Source organism: Lynx canadensis, chromosome C1, assembly GCF_007474595.2.
Source record: "Lynx canadensis isolate LIC74 chromosome C1, mLynCan4.pri.v2, whole genome shotgun sequence".
Classification (NCBI taxonomy): domain Eukaryota; kingdom Metazoa; phylum Chordata; class Mammalia; order Carnivora; family Felidae; genus Lynx; species Lynx canadensis.
Window position 1 is genome coordinate 3,739,980 of NC_044310.1, and position 18,913 is coordinate 3,758,892.

Consider the following 18,913-nt stretch of genomic DNA (forward strand, 5'->3'; position numbering starts at 1 on the left):
TGCCAGCTTCACCATTCACTGCACTACGGCTACAGCACCAGGCTCCCCTGAGCCCCGCTCGACACCCGAGAAGGATCAAGTCAACAGGGCACCGGCCCTCTCCACACCTGTGACGTCCCCACAGGAGCCCAATCAAGCAGACGGGCCGCGTCAGGAAGCTGGTGCGTGTGTGACCCTGCTCTGCTTGCAGCGTCGGCTTCAACGTTCACTCAGGGGAGCCCCTCCTTCTTCCCCTCCCCGCAGAGGTCTCCCCGTCCCCCTGGGACAGCAGCGTACTGGCCTCCTTTGGAAGCTCACCACAACTTACAATGACTCTGTTACCTGCTTCTGCACGTCACCCCCCTTCTGCGCGGTGAGCGCCGTGACCGTGCCGTCCGCCCTCACCCCCGGCACCCAGCCCAAGGCCCGAATACATGCATGTATTGGGGGCAGCCGGACAAAGCCAGAAACCACCGGCCCGCGGGGCAGGGGCCAATCACGTTATCAGCAGTGCCAACGCAAGCACCCAGTGTGGACACAGAAGGCGTGGGTCCCAGTCCAGGCTCTGCCCCCTGCCACCTGGGTAAGTCGCCTTCCCTCCTGCTAAGTCTCAAACACCCGTCTTGAAGACAAAGAAGGAAACCAAACTGAAAGAAGAAGGGGGACAAGGAGGGTGAGAGAAAACGGGGGAGTCAGTGAGACCGATAATCTCCTAACTTCGCTCCACGAACTCCAGGGTTCCTTGAAGGTGACAAGACCCGCGAGTGTCCCCCACCCCACTGCTTGGACCAGAGCCACACGCTCTCGTCTGCCCGGGACACGTGGCTCCCGCACAGGTTGGGTCTGGAAATGGAGTGCCCCAGGGCTAAGACCAGCTTGGCGTGCCTCGGGTCTGAGATGCACAGGGCGTGTGCTTGGCCCCAGAGCAGCCCCGCCCACCTCCAAGGCCCACCTCATCGAAGACGATCCTGGACGGCTGCCTGGAGAGCTGCTCCACGGGCCTCACGGCGGTCTTCCACGTCCTCCCGAAAAAGTGTCGGTAGGTGACATCAAAGAGGGACACGCGCAGACAGCAGCCCACCTCCGAGAGCACCTCCAGCACTCCCTGCGAGACAGAAGGTGCCGGCCCTGAAGGCTTCCCGACGTCACGAGCCATGCCACACGTGCTGACCGGCCAGCCTGGGAGAACTGGGGCACTCAGAATCCACCGGTTTTAGGGGTCAATATCCTCTGGGGGAACTGCCTCTCCCGTGGCTAGTGCTCTTGGGGTGTTGGGGGGGGGGGGTTATGCGTCAAAGGGCTTGGCCCTCCCCTGGCCAATCCAAGCACTAAAGTCCCAAGGTACAGACAACACGGGCAAAAGACTCACCCAGTGCCAATGAGACACAAGAGGCCACGGCTGAAGAGACACAGGCACCTGACACCACACGGGCCCGAGAGAGAACAAGCCCAGGTTATGGCACTTGAGACCCTAGATCAAGCCACACCTGAAGTTTGTCCTAACTATGGATTTGTCTGTTGTGTGAGCTTTCTCTAACTTAAGCTGTTTTGAATGGGGTTGTCATTATTTGCAAACAAATGAGTCCTTCTTGATATGATCACAAACTCTAAATCCTCAACTTGTCAGAATTATTCTGGGGTGGTATTAGCAAAGGAAAAGCAGATCTTTGAGGACTGAGAAGTCATGGCTGCCAACACAGACGAAAACACCCAGGGACTATAAACACAAGCCATCTTCCCAGAGCCACACAACCTACAGTGAGGCTCTCCTTTGTGCTCTTATCGTCTGCCCTGGAACCAAGAAATGGTTTTCATTCACTCATTCATTCACTCATTCATTCATCAAACATTCATTAAGCATCTACTCTACGCATCTACTCTGTGCCAGGCACTGTTCCAGGCACTAGTGAGACAACAGGGAACAGGGCTCATGTAAAGAACAGTAAGAGTGGGGGAGATGGTGGGTGTGCATTTTAACAGGATGGCCAGGGGAGGTCAGGAAAGATGATGTTTGAGCTGGGAACTAAGGGGAGGGGAGACACCAGGCAGAAGGAGCAGCAAACCAAAGGCCCTGGGGCAGAGGAGAGCCGGGGTTCTCAGCGACCCTGGAGAGCCTGCACCAACCATACTCAACTGTGTTAACTAGTTTTTCTGACACTGTGTTCTTGGTGCGAGGCTGACCGCCCCACCCCACCCCCCACCCCCCCCACCCCCCCCACCAGGACCAGCTAACTCCTACACAGAGTAAATGACTTGCCTTCCAGAACGTCTCTGATATGCAAACCGGCCAATCCGGAGTCCAGACTCCCACCTGGTCCCCTATCTGGCTCCTAGCCTCCAGGAGGCCGCTGAAATGATTCACACCCGCCAATCCTACACCTGGTCGAGTGCTCACCCTGCCTTGTGCCTTCCCTCCCATGAAAGCCAAGGTGAAGACTCTTGGCTATGGTCTCCCCAGCTGCTCCGCCTCCTGACAGACCCCATGACACCCTGGGGCCACCCCGCATGGCCCTATGTGGCCTGGCATACCCCGCCTCTTAGGAACAGTAATAAACTGTCTTCTCAGTGTTGCCCTCACCCCACATAGGTTTGTTTGTTTTTTTTTAAGTTTACTTGAGAGAGAGAGCACGCGAGCATGCAAAAGCAAGAATGGGGGACGGACAGAGAGATCCCAAGCAGGCTCCACACTGTCAGCACAGAGCCCAACATGGGGCTCGATCCCACATGACCTGAACCAAAATCAAGAGGTAGATGCTCAACCGACTGAGCCACCCAGGCACCTCTCGTGACATGGGTTTTAAAACTAGGCCCCCCCCATGGGGCGCCTGGGTGGCTGAGTCAGTTAAGTGTCTGACTTCAGCTCAGGTCATGATCTCATGGTTTGTGAGTTCGAGTCCCACATCAGGCTCCGTGCTGACAGCTCGGAGCCCGGAGCCTGCTTCGGATTCTGTGTCTCCCTCTCTCTCTGCCCCTCCCCCACTCATGCTCTGTCTCTCAATAATAAATAAATGTTAAAAAAAATTTTTTTTTTTTTAAATAATGATATACCACCTCTAACCTCTCAGGTTAGCAACAATCAAAAACTTTGACAACTTCTGCCACAGGATGGGGGAAATAGGTATTCTTGTACAATTTTCATGGGCATATAAAATGTTACCATCTCCACGGAGGGCATCTGGCAATACTGAAAATCTGATCAGATGCACCCTTTGCTCTAGCAACTCAGCTAGAATTTGTCCTCTGGACACCCTTAGACAAACCCATAAAAATATGTGTATAAGAATATTCCCTGAGGCGCCTGGGGAGCTCAGTCAGTTAAGCATCGACTTCAGCTCAGGTCATGAACTTGCGGTTCATGAGTTCGAGACTCGTGTAGGGCTCTGTGCTGACAGCTGGGAGCCTGGGGCCTGCTTCGGATTCTGTGTCTCCCTCTCTCTCTGCCCCTACCCTGCTCAAGCTCTCTATCTCTCTCTCTCAAAAATAAACAAACATTTAATAATAAATAAATAAATAAATAAATAAATAAATAAAAAAAACAAGGTCCCCCTGTGTAACTGCAGCAACCGTGAGGGAAGAGGGAGGGGCCGGATGTGTCATTTAACTCAGTGGGGGTCCTCACAATGTACAGTGTATCAAACCCCCCACTGGGCACCTTAAATAGCTCACAATTATTTTGTCAATTTCATCTCCCTCCAGCCAGCACCAGGAGCTCAGCGAGGATGGGCTGGATGCGGATGTGAAGGACAGAACCACAGAACAGGTAAGGATGGGGTGGCCAGCTGCCTCACGGCGCCCAGGCTTCTCCTGGGTCTAGCGCTCGTGAGTCCCACGTCCCTAGTCCCTAGCAAAGGATGATGGCAGTGTTTTCTGTCCCTGGAAGCTGGGAGCGAGGAAGCAGGAAGACAGCAAACAGGTAGGGAGGAGGCAGCCAAGCCTGGTTTCAATCACGGAGTTGGGGGGACCTCCCCACTCCCCAGGCCTCCACACACCTCTCTCAGCATGGCCCCTGTCTCTCTAGCCACATCCCCTTCCCTCCTCCTATTCCCCCCAGCTACCTCTTCTCAGCAACCTCATTCCCGTGCCTTCCCTGACCTCCACCATCTAGACCCCTGCCAGTCCTCTGACCTTGCTTTCCCTTTCCCCGGGGTTCATCCAGTTCTCTGCTGCCCCCAACCAAGCGTGAGCTCTGGGAGGATAAGGGCCCAGAGTATCCTCCCGGATACTCTTCCCTGCCCCATCCTTAGGGCCTAGAACGAGACCTTGCCCCATACTCAGTGCACTTGTCCCCAGGGGCCTGATCCTAAGCTTCCCCTCACTGCTGATGCTGCCCAGGGTGCCACCAGCAGCCTCTTAACCCTCCTTCTCTTCCCCATTCGTCTTCTCCCCTTCCCTCCTCCTCTCGCTCCTCCCCCCCACCCCCTCCCTCCTCCTCCTTTCCCCTCCTCCCTCCTCCCCATTCCCTGTTCTCCTTCCTCCCTGCCACTCCTCCCCCTCCCCTCCTGCCCCTTCCCCTCCTCCTCCCTCCCCCCTCCCTCTTCCTAATCCTTCCCCCTCCTCTTCTTCCTCCCCATCCTCCTCCCCCCTCCCCTTTCTCTCCCCCCCTCCTCCTCCCTCCCTCCTCTTCCTCCCGTTCTCAGAGATGTAAGCACCAGCCACAACCTGCTAATTCCCAAACCTTTCCTGTTGACCTAGCCCTCTTCCCAGAACCCAGACCCTAACCACCCTTCCACCTCTATGTGACTCCGTACCCATTTCTAATCAGGTAGGTTTCTAAACAGTCTCTGTTGGTGTGTGAAGACAGAATGTGGGATGGTCATCTGTGTCCCCCCACGCAGCTGCAAATATACAGTGGTGCCCAAGAAACATCAAACTGAATTGGAATAGCCAAAGCAAAGAAGAACAATCAACGTTCATGGTAAAGTTAAACTCAATGGAAAAGGTAAGTGGGACAGCAAGAAAGACATACTAAAATTATTAAGAAAGTATCCTGAGTTCAAAAACACGTTAATATTTTTAGCCAACACCTTTCACAGGGAAGTTTGCTGTCATCTAAAGCTGTCAATTCCCAAAATAACTCAAATCGTATAAACTTTGTAAGACTATGCTTTTTACGTTTGTTTCCTACTTGGTCTTCTTTTATTTACTATTATTATTTTTTTTTTTATGTTTAAGGAGGCTTCACGTCCAGCATAGAGCCCAACACAGGGCTTGAACTCACAGCCCCAAGATCAAGACCTGAGCTGAGATCAAGTTGCATGCTTAGCCACCCAGGCACCCCAGTCTTCTTTCAAATGCTGTCTTTTCACTGATTTCTTGTACGTACGGCCGACCCTTGAACAACACAGATTTGAACCGTACAGGTCCACCTATACGTTTTTTTGTTTTATAAACACATTATAGGACTGTAGATGTGTTTTCTCTTCCTTGTGATTTTCTTTTTTTTTTTTTTTTTTTCTACGTTTTTTATTTTTGGGACAGAGAGAGACAGAGCATGAACGGGGGAGGGGCAGAGAGAGAGGGAGACACAGAATCGGAAACAGGCTCCAGGCTCCGAGCCATCAGCCTAGAGCCTGACGCGGGGCTCGAACTCATGGACCGCGAGATCGTGACCTGGCTGAAGTCGGACGCTTAACCGACTGCGCCACCCAGGCGCCCCTCCTTGTGATTTTCTTAATAGCATTTTCTCTCCACTAGCTGACTTTATTGTAAGAACACAGTACATAACACATATAGCATACAAAATACGTATTAATCAATTGTTTACATTATTGGGAAGGCTTCTGGTCAACAGCAGGCTATTAGTAATTAGGTTTTGGAGGAGTCAAAAGTTATATGCAGATTTTTGATTTTGAGGGGGTCAGCACCCCAACCCGCATACTGTTCAAGAATCAACTGTAAAAACTGTAAAACTTTGGGTTCCTGTGTTAAACCCCATCTGATTGTAAGGTACTAACTAGATCCTATGTCCCAATATTTTAAGGTTTTTTGTGTTAATATTCATGAGGGACATTAGTCTGTACTTGTGATATCCTCGCCTGATTTAGTTATCAGTTATGGGGGCTCAAAAAAAAAAAAAAAAACCAACACTGGAAAGCATCCTCTCTTCTCTTTTCTGATAGAGTTTGTTCTAGAATTCATATTATTGCTTCTTTTAATATTTTATAAAATCCAACAGTGAAGTCATTTAAGTCTGGAGTTTTCTTTGGAGGAAGATGTTTGCTTATGAATTGTTTCTTTAATGAATATAGGACTATTTAGATTTTCTATTTCCTCAGGGCACCTGGGTGGCTCAGTAAGTTGAGTGTCCAACTTCAGCTCAGGTCATGATCTCACAGTTTGTGGGTTTGAACCCCATGTCAGGCTCTGTGCTGACAGCTCAGAGCCTCGAGCCTGCTTTGGATTCTGTGTCTCCCTCATTCTCTCTGCCCCTCCCTCGCTCATACTCTGTCTCTGTCTCAAAAATAATTTTTTTTTTAATAGATCTTCTATTTCCTCTAGTGTCACTTTTGGTAAATTGTGCTTTTCAAGAAATTTCTCCATCTCAACTAAGTTATCAAATCTCTTGGCACACAAGTTATTCATAATATCTCTTGATTATCTTTTTTAATTTTTTAACATTTATTCATTTTTTTGAGAGACAGAGGCAGAGTGAGCAGGGGAAGGGCAGAGAGAGGGAAACACAGAATCCGAAGCAGGCTCCAGACTCTGAGCTGTCAGCACAGAGCCCAACGCGGGGCTCCAACTCACGAATGTGAAATCATGACCTGAGCCGAGGTCGAAAGCTTAACCGGCTGAGCCAGCCAGGTGCCTCTCCCTTGACTATCATTTCAACGTCTGTAAGATATACTGTAATACTCCCTTCCTTCCTAATATTGGTAATCTGTGTTTTCTCTCTCTTTGCTCATGACCAGACTTACAGGAGTTTGTCAATTTTATTAAGCTTCTCAAAGAACCAACTTCTAACTTTGCTGATTTTCTCTACTATTTGCCTTTTTAATTTATTGATTTCTGCTAAATAAACAGAAATCTACCATTTCCCTCTTCTATTTTCTTCGGGTTTAACTTCTTCTTATGTAGATTCTGATGGAGGAAAGAGATCATTGATTTCATACCTTTCTTCTCCTCTAACATAGTCATATAAAGCTATAAATTTCCTTCAAAGGGGGCGCCTGGGTGGCGCAGTCGGTTAAGCGTCCGACTTCAGCCAGGTCACGATCTCGCGGTCCGTGAGTTCGAGCCCCGCGTCGGGCTCTGGGCTGATGGCTCGGAGCCTGGAGCCTGTTTCCAATTCTGTGTCTCCCTCTCTCTCTGCCCCTCCCCCGTTCATGCTCTGTCTCTCTCTGTCCCAAAAATAAATAAACGTTGAAAAAAAAAAAAAATTTAAAAATTTCCTTCAAAGGACTCAAATAGTTGCACCTCATAAATTTTGGTATGTTCTTCCATTCCTCACTTCAAAATATTTTCTAATTTCCCCATGAGTTCTTCTTTGACTCATGGGTTAGTTGGTAGTGTGTTAATTTTCTGCTATTTGAGGATCTTCTAGATATCTCGTTGCTCATTTCTAATTTAATACCATACTAGTCAGTTGACGTATGTATACTCTATAAATTTCAATCATTTTAAATCCATGGAGACTTATTTTTATGTCCCAGCATATGGCCTATCTCAGTGAAGTTTCCACACTTGAGAAAAACGCATATTCTATTTGTTGGCTGTAGTGTTTTAGAGATAACAGACAGGTCTAGGTGGTTGGTGGTTTAGATCTTCCAAATCATTATGGGGCGTTTTTTGGGTTTTGGTTTGTTTTTGTTTTTTAAATTTTTTTATGTTTATTTATTTTTGAGACGGAGAGATAGAGTGCAAGCAGGGGAGGAGCAGAGACAGACAGGGAGACACAGAATCCAAAGCAGGCTCCGGGCTCCAAGCTGTCAGCACAGAGCCCGCCACGGGGCTCAAACTCACAAATGGTGAGATCATGACCTGTCCTGAAGTCGGACGCTTAACGGACTGAGCCACCCAGGCGCCCCTGTTTTGGTTTTTGGTTTTTGGTTTATTTGCTCTATCAGTTAGTGAGAGAGGAGAGTTAAAAGTCTCCAGTGGTGACGGCGAATCTGAACCGTGCTCCCTTTAGTTCTACACGATTTTGCTTCACGTGTTTGGAAGCTGTGTTACCAGGTACCGTGCACAGAAGAGCTAGCACGGCTGGCCCAACTGTGTGCTCTGAAAGGTGGGTCCACGAGGCTGGCCCTTGGCTGGAGGCTGGGAGTTCCCCTCACTCTACCGATCATGGTGTACTTTGCCTAAGCTGTACAAAGTGGTTTATGCTGAACACCTGCTTTCCTGCTGGAAGTCTGTGATCTGGGAACGCGCTAGGCAGAAGATGCCCACCTGACCAGTCCCCAAAACGTCCGGAGCCTCTAACAAGCTTCCTTGGCTGGGAACGTTTCACACGTGTTGTCATGACTGTTGTTGGAAGAACTGAACGCACCCTGTGGGGCTCCACTGGCAGAGCACCCCTCAAGTATATGCCTGCCCCCACACTTCCCCCCACATGCCTCTCCCATGGCTGATCCTGCTCCGTATCCTCTCGCTGTAGTAAATCTTTCCTGGGAGACGGACCATGTGCCGAGCCATGGGAGTCCTCCCAATGAATCACTGAACCTGAGGGTGGTCTTACAGGCCCCAAGAGAGGCACATACACATTTAGGACTGTCATATCTTCTTGACTGCCATCATCATAATGAAATACCCCTCTAGAGGAGCCTGGGTGGCTCAGCTGAGCTTCTGACTCTTGATTTCAGCTCAGGTCACCATCTCACAGTTCATCAGTTCAAGCCCCGCATCTGGCCCTGTTCTGACAGTGCAGACTGCGTGGGAATCTCTCTCTCTCTCTTTCTCTCTCTCTCTCTCTCTCTCAAAATAGAAGGAAAGAAGGAAAGGAAAGGAAAGGAAAGGAAAGGAAAGGAAAGGAAAGGAAAGGAAAGGAAAGGAAAGGAAAGAAGGAAGGAAGAAATGCCCCTTTATCTCTGGTAATACTCCTCACCTTGAAATTGACTTTATCTGACGTCAGTACAACACAAAGATTTCTTACAGGGTTTACATGGCCTATCTTTTCTCCATCCTTTTACCATTACACATACAGTTCACGTCTTTCTGTTTAAAGCACTTTTTTTTATAAACAGCCTATAACTGGGTCTTAAACAATAACTTCTAACACGTGACTCTCAATCAGGAATCCCATTTATAGGACTCATTCTACAGACACATGTGTACATAAAAAAAAAAACACGTAAATGAAGTTATTCATTATAGCTGTATCTGTGACAGCAAACAACTGAAAAAAACTCTATGTGTTCATCAATAAGGGTCTGAATAAATAAACACAGAATCATCCAAAGAAATACTATGTTGTCATAAGAGAGAATGAAATTCTTCACGTGACGACATGAACATCTGTAAGACCTTGCTAAGAATATTTTTAAAGCATAAAATACAAGTGTATTTATTTGTTGCATTTGCTTACAATTTCTGGAAAGCTATACCAAAAAACAGGTCGTGCCGGCTGTGTCCAGGGAGGGACACTGGGGCCTTAGGGACTCCGTGGAACGATACACTTTGCTGGCGTACCCTAGTGAATTCTGAACAACGGTAATCACCTTTTCAAAAATAAATACAAATAAACGAAACAAAATGGGACAATGAATAAAATCTCCTTCGTAAAACTCCTAGGAGAGAGACAGTGCCGTCACCGACTCGTGCGCTCCTATGAGGCAGAGCCCCCTGGCTGTCTGCCCCACCGGCCGCCTAGAGCCGGGCGTCCCTCACAACCGGCTCCGCTGGTCTCCGACCGCCTCCTCTTCTGACGGCCCCGGCTTCGGGACAAAGCAGGCCGGCACAGGAGAGTGCTGGGCGGTACAGCTGGGGGAACAGCAGCTACCGCGGGGCCAACGCAGAGGCCGCACACAGCAGGCGCCGCCGGACCAAAGGGCTTGGAGCCGGAGGGTGTGGGCGCCTTCGCGGCAGCGAGCTCTTACAGACCCAGCTCCCCAACGACTTGGACATGGAGCATCGCCCTACCAGCTCTAGGACCACCTGCAGAGGAGGACGCGGCCCTGCCAGGCCAAACCCTACAAAAAGTCACATGCTCACACTGGCAGCTCTGGATCCTTCCCACGCACCCCACTGGACCTCACTGGAAGCCTCCAATCACGTGACTGTCCCGCGGGCAGCGCAGAAGCACCAGCTTCTCCCCAGGTTCCCTGCCCCGGAAGGACACGGACGCCTGCAGAGCCACGGAGCAAGGGCCCGAGTGTGCAGACGGCCGTGGTACGTCCAGGCACACGGCTTCTGCCAGGATGCCCGGAGCTCTGTCCCGGCAGCTCTAAGGGCCAGGCCGCAAGCAGGCGGTATTGAATCGTGCACGAGCCCACCTCCTGCAAATATGCCGGCTCAAGGGACCCAAGAAAAATCAGATTACCGGGGTTTTAAAACTGCTCCACTGTGGGCAGAAGAAACCTTCACCCGGTTTCAAAAGTGCTGACCGAGTCGCTGAATCAGGTATTCTCTTTGCCGATGGGCCACTTTGCCTCCAAATACTGCCAAAGCCCGAGGTAATGGGTACAGTGGTAAGACTCAGATACGTAAGTGAAAATCAATATCCTCTCAGCTGGAACAGTAACGACATGCAGTTGACAACCAATAGCAAATTTCTTTACCTGCTTAATTAGCGGCCCATCAAGCCACTTCAGGACGCACTGAAACGCAGTCGATTCCTTTATAGGCTGGCGTGCTCTCTGTGGGTGGGGAGGGACCAGCACGTTTTGGTCAAAAATCCTGAGCCAGTCTTTCATTCTGCCAGTCTGAGGATGACTCGGGCCTCTACGATTACCTGCGTGATTTGTGTTCAAATAAATAAAGGAGTTTTAAGGGCCACGGTGCTCAGAGCAATTCTGAAAGTCTCCTACCTCCCACCACACCATCCCCAAAACCCACCCTCCGCCACTCCTCCCTCCGAACCCCATGCTGCTTTCCCCGGGGTTAACGTGCCCCGTCTCGCTCCGGATAGCCTCTCCATCCTTGCCGTCCTGGCCCAACTACAGCATGACTAGGCTGGCCTCAGCCAGTGACCGGTATAGAGACAGGCACATGCAGGGCTGCTTTGTACAGTTGTGGAGGTTGAGCACTACACAAGAGTGCCAGGCCTTGGGGACTAGGGCCGTCTTGGAAGGGACTAGGAGGCATGACCCAGTCAGAGCCAACGAGATGCAAATCTCACAGCTTCTGCTGCTCCTATTGAGAGAAGGAAATACTCTTTTCTGCAGCCCTTAAAGCAGAGAGGTCATCAGTGTGAAGCTGTCAGGGGCCACCACGGGAGCAGCTTCCGTGAGACACACGTGGAAAAAGCAAGCAGAGCAAAAGGACCAGTGGGTCTAGGTGTCATGGTAAGAGACCCTAAAGCCACCCAGGACAGCTCAGCTACATGGGCAGTCCCTTGTTGCCAAAGCCGATGTGGGACAGGTTTTGAGTGCTAAGAGCTTCTTGGGGACCTGGCTCATCGAGGATGTCATCCACCTTCCGGGCAGACAGGGATCTGAACCTTCTCTAGAACTGTCAACCTTGCAGCTGACACACAATCTTGGCTTTGATAAGAGGCTGAATCCTGTACACTCAAATGACAAGCAAGACAGGGCAGTGATCTGGTCTCCTAAGACAGCGGTTCTCTAAATGTGGTCCCCAGACGCTGCGGTTCCCCGGGGTTGTCAAGGGCTCCACAAGGTCAAAAATATTTCCACAATATTCAGATGTCATGGGCCTTTTTCTCTGTATGGACAATGTGTGCTGATGAAGCCACGGCAACAGTGGGCGAAGCTGCCGGGGCACCAAACCCTTCGGGCCGCTGGGTGTTCTTCACCACTCACAGCAGAAGACACGGAAGCTTCGCTTAAGAACGTCTTTGGTTGGGGGGCCTGGGGGACACAGTCGGTTGAGCGGCTGGCCGACTTCGGCTCAGGTCATGATCTCGCAGTTTGCGAGTTTGAGCCCCACATAGGGCTCTGTGCTGACTGCTCGGAGCCTGGAACCTGCTTCGGATTCTGTGTCTCCCTCTCTCTCTCTGCCCCTCCCCGCTCACGCTCTGTCTCTCTCTGTCTCAGAAATAAAAATGTTAAAAAAATAAAAATTTTTTTAAATGTCTTTAGTAAAGCTGTGAAAACCACCACTTCTTGGCCCTTGAGTACACACATTTCTAATATTTTGTGATGATGTGGGAAATCCACAAAAAAGCCCTTCTGCTACAAAATGAAGGGTGATGGTTGGCTCGGGGTCAGCTGCGCATGATCTGTGCACTGTGCGGGGGACCGGCTGCTTCTGTCACTCAGCAGCACCGTTTTTACTAAAAGACCAGCTCAGAGACAAACCGTGCTCGTTTGAACTTGGGCACCTTGCAGACAGACAGACGTGAACAAAATGAGTCTGTCACTTCAAGGAAAACTTGTAAGAATTGAGCTTTCAGGCAAAAATCAGAATCGGGGAAATCGGTATCCTCCCCCGGGAACCTGACAGCTTCCAGCTCCTTGAAGGTTTTCCTGAGACGGATGGTGACGGTAAGGAAAGGGATCTTTTGAAATTGTAGGATTAAATCTGCACTGTTTAGAAGAGGAGCCTACCTTAGAACCAGTATTCTCCTAGCGTGCAGGGCCTAACGATATAAAAGCCTGCATGTGTAAAAGACCCACCCAAAGTGCAGGACAGATCAAAGGACTGTAAGTACCAGAGTATGACAAGTTCACTGACAGAGTGTCAAACTCTACTTGGCAACAAACGTTCAAGAAACTACCGCTTTTTGGTGAAGCACCAGAGGAGAACATTCCTAATTTTTACCCAAACACTCCTCCCTTCTGAGTGAGGCCAAGTTTCTTTCAACGACTGCGACCAAAACAACATAGCTCAACAGGTTCAAAACAGAAATCTGTATGAGACCCAGCTGCCTACTAAGCCAGACATTAAAAAAAACTTACGAAAACGCAAAACCACCCCTCTTCCTGCTAATTTTTTTGTTCTGGGAAACAGTTGGCTTTCATAAAAAAAATACACTTCAGGCTAACACGTAACAGGTCTATCGCTATCTTTAAATGAACAACAACATTGTTGACATTTCTCAGTTTTCATTCCTAACGTGGTAAATCCTGGTAGATGTTAAGCTCCTTGGAGTCCTCAACGATTTTGTAAAGCATGAAGGGCTGTTCTAGCGGGACCCAAAGGACAAGGGCTTTTGTGCAGCGTGTGGGGAGCAGAGCCCACAGAGCACAGATGTGACTGGCCTGAGATGCTCTCCCACACCAGAGGGCCCGGGGAACAGCCCTGTCCCTCCACGGGAGTGCCCCCGACCCCGGAGCCCCCCCCCCCCCACGGGCAGGCATCCACCCCAGCATCCAGATCTGGGCGGTTCCCGAGCAGGACAGCATGCATGCATTGGGGTCCTTGTCCCGCGTTACTTTGGTCTGCACGATACCCCGTTTTAAGGAATGACCCTCCCGACCCCATGTGTGGGAAGGCCGCCCACAATTACAGGCAGAGCGCTCTAGTGGCGCGCTCACAGATGACATGTGACCCACGGTGTGCAAACCACCGTCTCCCCTGGGACTCCAGCCACGGTTCCCTCTGGAGAGGTTGTCTCTGCTCAGAAGACAGGAGCTGCCCAAGCCAGCCGGGAGCCCCAGGGGCCGCCTGCCACTCCAGGGAGAGCCCGAGGTCGAGGCCAGCCCAGGGGAGACTGGCGGAGATGGGGGTGGGGAGGACCCAGACCTCCAGGTGGAGACAGGCTGACGGAAGGCAGCCCCACTCCCACCGGAGCTGAGTTGCCAGGAAAAGCCCTTGGAGGCTTTCTGTGCTAAAGAATTGCCCCCAAAGCTGTCCCTGTCCTAATCCCCAGAACCTGAGAAATGTGTGACTTCACATGGCAAGAGGGACTTTGGGGGCATGATTAATTAAGCTAAGGACCTTCAGGTGAGGAAAGTGCCCTGGACTCCATAGGCGGGCCTGGTGGGGGACCCAGGAGGGTCAGAGGGAAGCTCAGGTGACCACAAAGCAAAACAGATCCTCCCCCACACAGCCCTGCCCACACCTCGACTCCGGCCCAGCGAGACGGACCGTGGACTTCCGACCTCCAGAACTGAAAGAGGAGAACTCTGTGTCGTCCTGAGCCACCCAGCACGTGGTACCATTACAAAAGCCACAGGACACACAGGTGCGCTTCCGAGCAGCGGAGGCCTGACACCCAGCAGGAGGGCCACCTGCCCAAGAGACCTTCTGGGAGGCTCCCAGGGCCAGCTGCTGGGCTTCCCACGGGCACGGCTGCCACCTGCCCTGTACTGGCCAGCCACCTGCATAAAGGGATCTATTTTCCCGTGTCCTTGGTACCTGGCTCATCATCAGAACTCAAAACATTTTCATAAAATCTAATTGAAGTCTCAATAAAGTTGACTCCCAAGCATTTTTTTTTTTTTTTAGGGTAAACGTCTTCCCATGCACTTGTTATAAAACTGGGACATTGGGGCGCCTGGGTGGCTCAGTCGGTTAAGCGTCTGACTTCGGCTCAGGTCATGATATCACGATCCGTGAGTTCGAGCCCTGCGTTGGGCTCTGTGCTGACAGCTCAGAGCCTGGAGCCTGTTTCAGATTCTGTGTCTCCCTCTCTCTCTGACCCTCCCCCATTCATACTCTGTCTCTCTCTGTCTCAAAAATAATAAATAAATGTTAAAAAAAAAACTTAAAAAAAAAAAAAAACGGGACATTAATTCATACCGAGCGAGCGCCGCGACAGCCTGAAGCTCGCCGTGTAGGAAGGCCTTCCTGCCTCAGGTAAAGCGTCGCCTCTGAATGGGGCCTCTGCACGCTGCCTGTAGTGTCTGCCCAGCTCTGGGGCCGTGCCCCCCTTGCAGGCCACTGAAGACCCTGCCCACTTGGCCCAGATTCCTGACCGGGCACCTCCTTCCCCTCCTGCCGGCGACCGCACTTGGCCGGCAGGTGCCGAGGAACACTCACGTTCTGGTCCACCTGGCAGGGAACGCGAATCCACGGGAGTGCCCCCGGCCCAGCAGGACCCACACCGGGCAGAAAGGCATCTGCTCTTAAGGGAACAGCCACCCAACCAAAACAGTGAGCTGGGCAGGTGGAGGTAGACAGCGACAGTCCGAGTGGGCGGTGGAGGGAGAGAGGACACCGGAGACACAGGCTCCTGGGGGTGGAGACCAGGCAGGCACAGAACTCTCCCCTTCCTCCCAACCCCCACAGAACAGCTGCCACCTGACCCTCCCCCACTCCACCACCCCTCTGCCTTTGCTACAGTCCCTCATAGATACCATGACCTCTCTGCTCCCCTCAACACACATACACAAGGCCCCTAGAAAACCCACACACATCCTTAGAAGTCAGATCCGATGCCACTTCCGCAGGGTGAGCACCCCCAGCCCCCTCCAGTGGCTCCCCCACAAGGGAGCCTGTCACAGAAGTCACCAGGCTCCCTGAGGCTCCCCATCTCTCTTGTCCTGCAAGACTGAGCTCAGTGAGGTCAGGGCTAGGTCCTCAGTGAAAATCTTTCCAATGATGAAGTATAATTAAATTGTGCCGTGCAGGAATCAAGGCGGCTACAGAGGAAAGACAGAAGGACCTCTGGGGTTGGAGGAAACAATAAACAGAAAACATCGAGGGCTCCATGCTTCGAGCCTAGGGAAAGGGCTCTCTGGGGGAAAAAACCATACAAGAAAACGCACCAGTTTTCATGAGTTCCCACAGTGAGCTGGGCCCTCTCAAGCCTTTCCACGTGTGTTATTCCAGCAACTGTGTAGATAAATATCACTGACGAGGACAGTGAGACTCAGGTTAAAGGGCCAGGCCAAAGTCACACAGCTGGTCGTATATGACCATTACAATCGAAGCCAATGAGACACCAGCCGAGGACCCAGGCTTACCCCCACTGCCCTCAGGCTTCAGGGAAGTCTCCTGCCCTCCCTGCATCTGTCTCCCACCTGTAAGATGAGAGGGCTGGGAGGTTTCCTAGAGGGCTCTGCTTCTGCTCACCTATTCTGTTCCAGTGCATGCAATGGTGAAGACCCACCAAGTGCCCTGTTGTTAAGAATCTAAAAATCCGGGGCACCTGGGTGGCTCAGTCAGTTGAGCATCTGATTCTTGATTTCAGCTCAGGTCATGATCTCGCAGTTCGTGAGTTTGAACCCCATGTCCAGGCACTGACAGCATGGAGCCTGCTTGGGATTCTCTCTCTGCCCCTCCCCCACTCTGTCTCTCTGTCTCTCTCTCTCTCTCTCAAAAATAAAAAAAAAAAAAAGGAATCTAAAAATCCAGTGGGAGCAAGAGTGAGCAGCACACAGAAGATGAGCCTAATCAAGTCTCTGTTTTTGTTGGGGAGAGGGGGGTGAGGGGACAGAAAGAAAAGGGGGCTTGGGTGCTGAACAGGGTAAGCTGGGACAGAGTTTCCCAATGGTTTACCAGAGAAAGACGGGCCGGAGCCACGAGGTGCTGTGCAGGCTGAGGGAAGCTTCTTTCCAAGAAGTGAACGAGATTTGGGGTGCCTGAGACCAAAAAGCTTTGGGAAGGTTTTTTGGGAGCAAGTGAGGTCTAGTTAAGCGCTGCCTTGAATTTGCTCATTCAAGCAATCTTCTTTGCATACCTACCACGCGCCAGGGCCTGGAGACACCGCCCTGAAGGTAGCAGACCAGCTCCCTGCCCTCACGGGATGGATCTGGTGTGAAGCAGAAAGACAGGAGATAACTTAGCACACAACGAAGGCAGGGTGTGATCTATGAAAATGACAGAGGTGGTGAGGGTGCAGCGAGCTGGGATGGAGACTGGGTTGGAAGTGGAGCCGGCTGTCCACAATCACAGGACGCACGCAACACGGAGACCCAACCGCTCTGAGAATGCAGCGGTCTTCTACGGAGACAGGCGGTGGCGACATGTGCACAGGTGGGGCCTCTGACTCATTAGGAGCGCTTAGGAGAGCAAGCATGCGGGAGGGGCCCAGGTGGTCAGCTCTTAAGTCGGTCAGGAAGTCAGCGACACGGACAGCGGAAGGGAAGGCAGGACCAGCAGGGCAGACAGAACCTCCTGCAAGAGCCAGAGTCTCGCAATCTCCCCTGGGCGGCGGCTCTGGGATGCGCCAGCAGGGGATGAGGGCCCGACCCGGGAACAAACACCCTGCAGGAGTCCCCCACTGCTGTCCGGCCGGGGAAGGGCAGCGGGACGCCGAGTGCAGTGGGCCTACGTCCATCAGGGTCTCAGCAAAGCCCAGGTCGTCCGCACCGCGCTCTCGTCTTAAGCCCAGCGGCTGCTGACGGACGCCAGGGCCAAGGGCAGAGGGCGCGCAGGGTGAGCCCCAAGGAGCCCCCACTGGAACCCCGGGCCGCACCAAGGGTCAAGACAGGGGGCGGGATGCCACTGACGCGGGCTCCCTGTCCCCGCGGAGGGACGCACGGAGCACCCCTAGCCCGGGCCCCAGCCCGCTCCGCCGCCCGCAGCGTCCCGGGCCCCGTCCAACCTCCCCTGCGGCGCCAGCCAGCGTGGTTCCGCCCGCCGCGGACTGCGTTACCTAGGAGACGGGCCCGCCGCCCGCCGCGGCCGTGCCCGGCGCGCCGAGGCCCAAGCTGTTGAGGAAGTGCCCCCACGACCGACCCAGGGCCCCGCCGGTGCCCTCGGGAGCCCGCCGGAGCCGCAGGCCTAGAGGACAGAGGACCGGCAGAGGGTCGCCCAGTCCGCCACCACCGCGGGAGTAGCCTCGGCAGGCGGCGCGCCGCGCGCTCGCGCCCAGAGCCCGCCCCGCGTCAGCGTTGCTGGCAGGCCCGAGGGACCAATCAGAGCCCTAGTCCAGGAGCTCCGCTCCCGTAGCGCCAGCCAATCGGCGCAGCCGCGGGCCCGTCCTGATTTGCATGGCCGACGACCCCTTCAGCCAATTGGAATATGACTGACGTGAAGGCCAACCAATGAGAAGACAGTAGAGGCGTGGCCCAGGGCGTCCCACGAGGTGAGGATGCTGCAGGCGGAACCTGGCCGAGCGAGCGGGATTCGGGGGCGCTAAAGTCGCCGGGGCAGGGCGGGAAGGAAGATCCGGAGCGGGGCACAGGATTCGGAGCTGGAGCCCCCAGGTGAGTGCCGGGGGACCCCGGCGGGCCGCGCTGGCCACCGCCGTGCGCCGGGAGAGCAGCGGCGGGCACCCGCGAGGCCCGCGCTGATTCTCCATCTCCTCTTCCACAGCGCGTCCCCGCGCCCGCCTCCGTCCTCACCTCCTCTCCAGCCGGCTCACCTCCTTCTCCATCATCTCCCTTCCCCCATCCCGCCCGACCTTTCAGCTCCCATCCCCGACCCCTGCCCCAAACTTCATCCCTCCCCTCCTCCGGGTGCCCTCCTCCCCACCTCTGCCCCCTCCCCTTCCTGCAGCCTCGCCTCCCCCTGCCCCCAGCCTTCCTTCCCATCCCTTCCCGCGGCCTCTGCGCAGCCCCATCCGAGCGCGCCTGGCCACGGACCTCCCCATCTCTTCTCCTTATTGCTTCTGAAGGCTCATCCTGCCTCTCTCTCCCGATCCTTGTTCCCATCCTCCCATCCAGTCCGCTCCCAGCCCCTACATCTCTCTCGGTGGGCGCTCTCCCCCCACCTTGCAGGTCCCCAGGTCCTTGGCACTTCCTTCCTGCACCAGTTCCTCGGGCTACCTACACACCCAACCCCACCCCACCCCACTCCACCCCGTGCCTAAGCCCCTTCCCCATCTTCAGCTTCTCTTCTTTCCCTACGTCCCTACCTGGTGCTGCTCCCGCAGGATGCAGAGACCCAGAAGCTGCACCGTTTCGTGCTGCGGTAGCGGCAGCCAGAGTACCTGCCCACCTTGCCACCCTCCCACCCAGTCACACCCTGGCTCCGCTCCTCCTGG

General features: G+C 53.1%; 2 protein-coding genes across 2 annotated transcripts in view; one reads left to right on the forward strand and one right to left on the reverse strand.

The window, feature by feature from the left end:
- The window catches only part of NPHP4 (nephrocystin 4), a 109,753-nt gene extending 92,707 nt beyond the window's left edge, over positions 1-17,046 (reverse strand). The window contains 3 exon segments of the mRNA XM_032594185.1: positions 932-1,084; positions 10,695-10,867; positions 16,668-17,046. Coding sequence (XP_032450076.1) covers positions 932-1,084; positions 10,695-10,829 — 288 coding nt within the window. The 5' untranslated portion in view covers positions 10,830-10,867; positions 16,668-17,046.
- A 987-nt stretch (positions 17,047-18,033) lies between these two features.
- KCNAB2 (potassium voltage-gated channel subfamily A regulatory beta subunit 2) overlaps positions 18,034-18,913 on the forward strand; it is an 85,458-nt gene continuing 84,578 nt past the window's right edge. Inside the window, exon 1 of the mRNA XM_030327424.1 lies at positions 18,034-18,134. The gene's annotated coding sequence lies outside the window, so the exon portion shown is untranslated. The remainder of the gene's footprint in view (positions 18,135-18,913) is intronic.